General features: G+C 40.0%; 1 protein-coding gene across 1 annotated transcript in view; it reads left to right on the forward strand.

Annotated features, from left to right (window-relative positions):
• The window catches only part of TTC18 (tetratricopeptide repeat domain 18), a 146,918-nt gene that overhangs the window by 46,482 nt on the left and 91,311 nt on the right, over positions 1-9,125 (forward strand). Inside the window, exon 8 of the mRNA XM_006887566.1 lies at positions 2,230-2,329. Within this exon, the coding sequence (XP_006887628.1) occupies positions 2,230-2,329 (100 nt within the window). The remainder of the gene's footprint in view (positions 1-2,229; positions 2,330-9,125) is intronic.

Genomic DNA, 9,125 nt, shown 5'->3' on the forward strand with positions numbered 1-9,125 from the left:
GTTAAGCATTAGTTACAGTGTTGACCCCACCCTTAGCCCAGTGCCTTGACCCACTTACTTCCCAGCTCCACCCTCCACCAGGATAACCCTTCACATCTGCCAAGTCCCTTCAGAAAATATCTTCCATTGTCCAACCCATGATCTGACAGCTTGTATCTTAAGCTTTCTTGGCTTCTGTGATTCCAAACACGTTGACGGCTGACATTTTTTTTTTTTTCTTTTGAGCAGTGTCTCTTAAGTTTAGTTGTGCTGTCTCCAAGGGAAGGTGACGTGTCCTGTAGAACTCCTGTGTAGATTTTTATTGGTAGGCATATAATTACTCTTATATATTGAGTTGTGTTTATGTACATAGTGGGTTTTTAAATTGTTGTACTTTACACTTTCCTTCATTTTTCTACATTTCTAAATAATTCAGGTAGCATTGGTGATAGTCCTTCACCAAATATTTGGTAGAGTTCACTGGTGAAGTCATCTGAGTGAGGCCTTTTTTGTTGGGAGTTTGTTAATGACCTGCTCATTTGCTGTTTTTGTGGTGTTGATCTGTTTAATGTTCTACTTCTGTCTGTGCCAGTTTGTGTAGGGTGTGAGTTTCAAAGATTTGTCCACTTCCTCTCGATTTTCAAATTTTTCAGAGGATAGCTTTTTTCTATTTTATTTTATTATTTTGTGTGTATGTACCGTTGAATCAGATTTGACTGGTACAGGAGGAGATTGCCTCTCCTCCAGCAGAGCATCTGGTGGATTTGAACTGTGTACCTCTAGGATTGCAGTACAACTTCTTGTCACTAGGCCACCAGAGCTGCCTCAGAGTATAGCATTTTATAATATTCTGTTATTATCACTTTAATTTTAGTGGTTTTCATAGATTGCCCATTTCCCTTTGTGGGGCAGCTGGTAGATTCAAACCACTTGCCTTTTTATTGTCAGTGCAATTAGCATCTTAAAGAAAAATAGTCACTGAGGAACAAACAGCACAGCCTGCTGATGTGGTTTGAGGGTAAGCCTGGTTCTCATTCACCTTGCTTATTAATTAGGAAATCCCCCTCACATGACATCTTTGCTTTTTCTCCTTCTGGGGTCTGTAAACACCATGTGTTTTGGTAAGACTTGTTTTGTTACCCTTATCACAGGTCTTTCATGCGAAAGAAAACCTGTATGCAAGATATATGGGTGTCCCTATTTAGCACATTGATGTGAATGAATCATTAATATTGTAAATTGTGTAGATTTTCAAAAGGATGTAGCTATTTGGGGTCTCAGGTTAAATTATACTCCTGGCAGCCCAGATTCCCCTTTCCTTACTTTTTCCTTTAAGACATTATGCTGAAATTAACTACTTGTCTTGGTTTTGGGTTTTTTTAGGCCCCCCCCCCCCGTTCTCAGTAGTTAATATGTTTTCCCCTCCAACAAAGAATGGCAGTAAAAACTTCCAAGCCATTTCTTCATATGTAGAAACTTAAGCTGAAAGCCATGATCTATTTTGATAATAAAAAGAAATATCATTTCTACTCTTTGTGTACTTGATTATGTTTTACAGTATAGCATCAGATTTGGAATTTTTTGAGTCAAAGATTATGAACATCTGTAAGATTTTTTTATTCATACCATCAGAGTGCTTTAAAAAATGTGTTGTTATCCTCTGCTAGCAGTAAAATTAGAAATATAAAACAAAACCAGCTGTCATCAAGCTGATTCCAGCTTGTGAGAGCCCCACCTGTGTTAGGGTAGCATTTTGCCCCTTAGAGTTTTCAATCGCTGTTTTTTTCTGAAGTAGGCAGCAAGGCCTTCCCCTCTCAAGTGTATCTGGATTGTTAGCGATCAAAGCAGGTTAACTATTTGCATTACCCAGAAATTCCCTAATAACAGTAGTGTAGAACTACTTTTAGAATTCTATATATTTGGAAGAGCTCTTGAGGGTTAGTGGTAAGCAACTGTGCTGCCAACTCAGATACATGGTTTAAATCCACCATTTGCTCCGTGGGAGGAAGATGGGTAATCTCCCGTGCAGTTTTATTTCTCTGAAAACCCACTATGGATCAGTTAGTTCTGCGTTGACAGTATACAGGAGCAACAACCTACATTTGGAAAATCTGAAAAAAAAAATCCACCTACATAATAAAAATGTATGTATTCCACTACTTTCTAAAATAGAGTAATACTTCCTTTTGACCTAAATTTTACTAATTCCGTTTTGCATGTATTGCTGATGGGCTGATTTTTTATGTGCAGTTTTCAGAAACGGATTGCTGATTGCCGATTGTGGCCTGTAGAGATGACGAGAGTTCCTTTGATTGCTGCAGCCAAAGGAAAAGGTGGCAAGGCAGATAAGGTAAATGTGCTCAATAACAAAATTTAAGGGAGCTCTGGTGGCCTAGTGGTGAGAAGCTGCGCTGCAGTCCTGAAGTCATGCAGTTCAAGGCCACCAGCTGCTCCAGGACAAGGATAGACAATCTCCTCCCATGCAATTAACTGCCTCTGAAAACTCTCTGGAGGGTCTGTTATGGGTCGGTTCCAACTCGATGATACACAACAACAATAACAACAACACTTACACAGGCAGACTCTTCTTGCCAGCAAATCCCTCTCCTAAATCTTGTCTTTACATTGAATTTGTACATAAATCAGAATAGGTAGGCATGGCTTTTATCTAATATGAATCAGATGTTTTCTTAGTATAAATGTACCTTGCTATGCATAAACAGATTAAAGAAACACTTCCAGATATATCTTTACAACATCTTTAAAGTAATAATACAGTAGTAATGTTTTGACATATGTTGAAAAGTGGCACCCATTCATTATTAGCAACCATTGTATGCAACTCTTATTTAGGCTTTATGGGGATTTACAGATTGTATGAAAATTAATTAGAATTTCCTAACCTGAGGAATGACTGTATAAGAAATGCTGGACCACACTCTATCTATTAATCTGCTTCTAATTCTGATTCTGCAGGAACATGCGAACTAATTTGGCTGTGCAAAATTTTTCAGGTTTTCTTCCTTAAGGTCTCTATTCTCAGGAAACCAGTTTAGTCACAGCCATACTAGGAGGCTTGGGCACCCTAAGTCCCTATTCTCCCCTCAAAATTGTTTAGGATTTAAAAAAAAAGGTTTTTGAATTTTTTCTTCTTCTTCATGTACACTACTTTTTACAGTCATTTATAGATGTTGGATTTTACATAATTATTTACCATTGATCAATGTCTTTTGTCACCCCATTCATCAAAGTTCGCATTGTACCTTGCCTATTCCTTCACCATCACATCCATTTGTCCACTAATCTCTGTCCTAGTTAGGTTTTTTTTTTTTTCTTCTTCCACCTCCCATCTCCCCTTCACTCTCCCCTTAGGGACAATTATAAAGAACCTGTTCCTATTTGCTAATTTTTGTTGTTTTGAGCCATCAAGTCAGAGCCAACTTATAGCTGACCTTCCGGCAGATTTTCAGAGGCTGTAAATCACACAGGAGATGATTGCCCATCTTTCATCTGCCGAGCAGCTGGTGGATTTGAACCCCATGCCTTTGGGTTGGCAGCGTAGCTCCTTACAACTAAGACACAACCTTGATGGCTTGAAATGAGAAGTACTTGAGGCGATTGTTATAGAAGATCAAAGACTAATATCTTCAATATGGATGACATCAAGAAAACAAAAATCCTTTCCAATGGACCAATAGGGAACATCATGATAGAGAAAAGATTGAAATTGTTAGCTATTTAATATTTTTTAAAAAATACTAGTTTATTTACAAAGTTTTTATGCATTGTTGTTCACACTGTATCTTTTCCATTTGCTTCATCCATCCCTCCCTCCACCCATCAAATTGTGTAAACCTGTGATTAACCCTACCCCACCCCTGCCCATCCTCACCCCTCTGTCCTCACCCCTTGGATCCTCTACTTGTTCTACAGTAATGGTCTTCTACAATATTTGCCCTTAAGGGATTGAGTTAGTAAACTTAGCATAATATACTCCAGTCCCTCCTAAGTTAGGTAGTAATTTACAGAGCCATTGCTCCTGCGTGCAGCATAGTATTCCATCATGTGAAGGTACCATTATTTCTCAGTCTATTTGTTTGGACATATGGGTTGTTTCCATATTCTTGCCATGGTGAATAATGCTGCCATGAACAAGTCTCCGTTTGTGCCACAGTTCTCATTTTTCCAAGATATATTTGAAGCAGTGGAATAGCTGGGGCATATGGAATTTCTATGTTCGGCTTTTTGAGGAAACACCAAACTGCCTTCCAGAATGGTTGTACCATTTTACAATCCCACCAACAATGTATAAGAGTTCCTATCTCTCGACACCCTCTCCAACATTTATTCCTTGCTGTCCTGTTAAACTATCCAAGACAAACGAGATCAAGCTTAGGTGGCCCTGCCTATGGTATAAACAGACTTCCAAATACAGCCAGAAATGCTCATTCTGGAGAAAATAAAATTGATAAATGTGACCTTCTGAAGATTAAATCCCTGTGCACATAAAAAACTTTTCCCTACAGAGTGAAAAGAAAGCCTGGGAAAAACATTTGGCATTACCATTTCCGACAGGATATCCTACAGGGCCTCCACAAGTAAAAGACTGACAACACAATTACAAAATGGACAAAAGACATGGAAAGACTTTTCACAGAGGAAGATATTCAGATGGCCAACAGACACATGAAGAAATGCGCTAAATCACTGGCAATAAGAGAAATGCAAATAAAACCACAATGAGATACCATCTCAATCCAGTAGCAGTGGCAAAGTTCATCTGTTTAATCTTACTTTGATTCACAATTAATACTCTTGGTACCAGAAGTCAAGAAATCAGGAGACGTATAGCTTTAGGAAAGTCTTGCTGTCTGGAACCTCTCCAAAGTCCTGGAGAGCAGTGATGCCTTTGAGTTGTGGTGATAGAAACAAGTGCTGAATATATCCTGTTAACTGACCAAAGAACAAACACATATGACTTCAAGAAAGTACAGCCCAAGTGCTAAGAGGCAAGGATGGCGAAGCTTTATCTCACAATCTCTGGGCGTGTTGTTAGGAGGGCCCAGTCCTTGGAGAGGGACATTATGCTTGAAAAGGTGGAGGATCAGCAAAGGGAGGCAGACACTCAATGAGGTGAATTGGCACAGTGACCTGATCAGCAATGGTCTCAGGTGTGTCGGAGATGGTGAGGACGGTACAGGATAGGACAGCATTCAGCTCTGTTGTTTGTAGGGTTGCTTTGAGTGAACTTGGTGGCATATAATACCATTTACTAATTACAGTTACCTTTGCTGTCCTTTTGTCAGTTCTACCCTGGTTGATTTTCCCTTGTCTTGATCCTTTACAGTGTTCATTGACTATACATTCTATTTCTGCTCTCCTCATTTTCCTCCAACCCCTGGATATCCTCCTAGTTTTGCTGTTGTGGTATTCAGACAGTATTGAGCCTTCTGTGACTGACTTCTTTCACTCAGCATTATGTTCTGTACATGTGCCCAAGTTGTGTAATATTTTTCAAATTTATTATTCTTTAATGCTAGATACTCTTCTAGTATGTGAATGTACCACAATTTCTCAATCCATTCATCTGCTAATGGACTTTGGGACTGTTTCCATTTTCTTGCTATTGTGAATAACATTGTGGTGAACATTGGTGTACACATATCTTCGTTTGTGCCTCAGCTCTGATTTCCTTGTGGTATATTTCTAATAATTCTAATATATTCTAATATTCGGGGCTGGAAGTGGGACAATCATGTTTGAAATTAAGAATATCTGCTGCATTGGAGCGGGCTATGTCGGGGGACCCACATGCAGTATCATTGCTCATATGTGCCCAGAAATCAGGGTCACAGTAGTTGACGTCAGTGAATCGAGAATCAATGCATGGAACTCACCGACACTTCCTATTTATGAGGTAAATGGTATTAAGCAACTCTTTGTTCTTTTGCTCTTTGTTCAGTTATGTATGTGCACTATTAAAATCTATGGCTTTAACTGATAAATTACAGCAGTTCTGGACACAAAATGTGGTGGATGGACATTACAGTGACAGTCACAATCATGTCGAGTATGCCCAGGAGAAGTGACTGGGAAGAAGTGTATAAAACTATTAATGATGGCTGTGAACTATGTTATGTCAGTCGTCAAAGTTCCCTGAGACTGTGGCACAGAGTAACTCTTTTTGTTTTGTTGTGGGTTTTGGTTGGGTTTGGTTTGGTTGTTTTGTTTTGTTTTTCCCTGTAAACGGTTTATTTCTCCTGACGGGCTTCCTGGGAGACAGAAGGGCTTGGCCACAGACCAGTGCAGGTGAGTGTGGCCCTCTGCGAACATGCCATTGCCCCAGCCAGTATTGGTGGCGTTCATGTCACAGTAGTTGTAGACCTTGTCGGTGCTGGGAAAGCAGACCACACAGCAGCTTGCCATAGGCTGGGTTCCTTGCACCACCAATCTTGGCTTTGCTGTTCAGGCTGCAGAGCGCACATGGGTCGTGTGAGCCACCAAGCCTGGAAATGGCCTTAGACCAGATGCACCGCGATGCACAGGGTCGGTTTGCTAGTGGCCTGAGCCAGCTGCTGGGTGAACTCCAGAACAGCCCGTTGGGCACAGGTGCGAGCCACACTGGTGTTTACTGTGAACATCAGCTTGATGGCCGAGAGTGGTGAGTGTGGTGACTGCAAGCCTGGCATTGGCACGGAATTACTCTTCTGTGCCTCAGATTTAGGATTAAAACAAACAGAAAAATCTCTGTATGTAGGTAGTGGTTTGTATTTGTGCTTCACCTTTTCTTCATAAGATCTGTAGTAGGTTTCCCCCCCAGTTCCTCCTCTTATCTATTCCTTTTCCCCCTCATTGGTTTGCTTACATAATTCATATACACTGTACCTCACACTCTTCTTCACTCATATTGTGTTTCATACAATCATTCTCATGCATTATGTTTTATAAAATTAATCACCATGGGAGCTCTGGTCTAGTGGCAAGAAGCTGTGCTTCAATCCCAGAGGCATGCAGTTCAAATCCACCAGATTCTCTGTTGGAGAAGGAGAGGCAAAGGCAATATCCTGTACCTGTCAGATCTGATTTGACGGTACACACACTAAAAATAATAAAATAAAATTTTAAAAAAAAAAGAATCACCATGAACTTCGCCCATAATTACCCTGTCTTTTCGCCCAGATCCTTCCCATTTGCTTCTGCTTTCCCTCCACCCACCAAACTGTGCAACTCTGTGTGGTTTTTTAAATTGCCTCAGGATTTCATCACTCTAACATCATTACTCTATTAGGAATAGAGTTCTCCTTGAAGAAAGACATCTTGGAGAGTGATGGCGAAAAAGAGGAAGGCCCTCAGCCAGAGACAGTGACTGCAACAATGGGCTCAAGTGTGTCAGAGGTTGTGAGGATGACAGGATAGGACAGAGTTTAGATCTGTTGTTCATAGGGCCGCACCTACAACAACAACAACATAACATTACTAGGATATTTGATTTTGGATAATTTTGAAAAAATAACCTGATAATACATCTTATCATTGTGATATCTATAAAATACTTGCAAATGATCAGAGCCCCTGCAAACCATATACATATATCCAATCCAAAGATTCAGTCAAATTCTGCCAACAGTGTTTGGCAGCCTTGAGAAAGATACCATAAGAATAGCTCTAACTGATATTACTGGCAATGCCAAGTGTTGGCAAGGATGTAGAACAGTTGGAATTTTGTACACTGTTGATGAGACTGTGGAAGTTCTGGTGACCTAATGGGTAAGGAGTTGTGCTGTGGCAACCAAAGGCCCGGTGGTTCCAATCCACCAGCTACTCCTCAGGAGAAAAATAGTTAGTCTCCTGTGCAGTTTACAGCCTCTGAGAATAGCTATGAATTGGTTACAACTTGAAAATAATGAGTTGAGTTTAGTGAGAATGTAACTTAATACAACCACTTTGTAAAAACTGTTTCACAATATAAGTATCTGTTTCAAGTAGAGGTTTGAACGTTTAGATGACAAATTCAAGATTAGAAATGTCAAATTAAAAAAAAAAAGAAATGTCAAATTAGGAATAATTATCTAGATAGTAGTTAGAAGAGTCGTTGAACTTTCCCCAAGAAGTGTGTATAGCAAGAACAGAGTATGGGGTCACAGACAGTACCCTAAGAAATACAAATGCCTGATGGTGGATAGAGGAGGAAATGGAAGAGTAGCACTAATGTAGCCACCAAGTAACACTGAGGGGTTGACCAGGAAAGGAGGGCTAGAAACAAGGAGAGACTGAAGTAATACAAGCTCCATAAAGATGTTTATGTCTTGATTGTGATGACTAGCATAATGGCCAGCACATAGTTAATGTTCCGTAAATATTTGAGAAACAAAAGAGTAAGCTGGCAACTGTGTGAAGTAACAGGGAGATAAGACCTGTCATTAAATTTATAGAGGCCATTGTAAGCTTTGCCAGAACCATTTGCAGTGCTAGGAGATTGAGGAAGTGAGAAAACAGAAAAGGAGTAAGTGTAATTTAGAAGATCAAATGGGTGGGTCATTGGAGAGAGGTACAGTGTAGAGGCAGGGATTTTGTTTATTTGTTAAAGGGTTGAACATGTAAATAAGATGGAAAAGTTCTATAGAGAGAAAATGTGAGAAATTTAAGAACAAGATGGCAAAGAACTTAATTGAAAAACTAGGTAAAGAAGACATCTCTCCATTCTACCAATGACCAGTAAACACGCAAAAAGATGCTCAAGGCCAGTAGTTGTTAGGGAAATGCAAATCAAAGCCATAATGCATAATCCATTTCACACGCATTAGGATGGCTATTCTCAGAAGAAACTAGAAAAGTAACAAATGCTGGCAACTCAACTCTTAGGGAGTCAGAACCAACTCCTAACTGACCCTCTGGCAGGTTTTTGGAGGCTGTGAATTGCACAGGAGGAAACTGCACAAGAGGAAATTGCCCATCTTTCTCCCATGGAGCAGTTGGTGGATTTGAACTGCCAAAGAGGGCTGAGATGGTTTTGGGTTAGCACTGCAGTGTTCTATGGACTACACTAACTGCCTCTGCAAACCCGCTGGGGGTCAGTGATGGATTGGTTCCAACTCGATGGCACAAACAACAACAACAATCTAATACAATATGTAATAAGTTTGTTA

Source organism: Elephantulus edwardii, unplaced genomic scaffold, assembly GCF_000299155.1.
Source record: "Elephantulus edwardii isolate Elephantulus edwardi_28Jun2011 unplaced genomic scaffold, EleEdw1.0 scaffold00058, whole genome shotgun sequence".
NCBI lineage: Eukaryota > Metazoa > Chordata > Mammalia > Macroscelidea > Macroscelididae > Elephantulus > Elephantulus edwardii.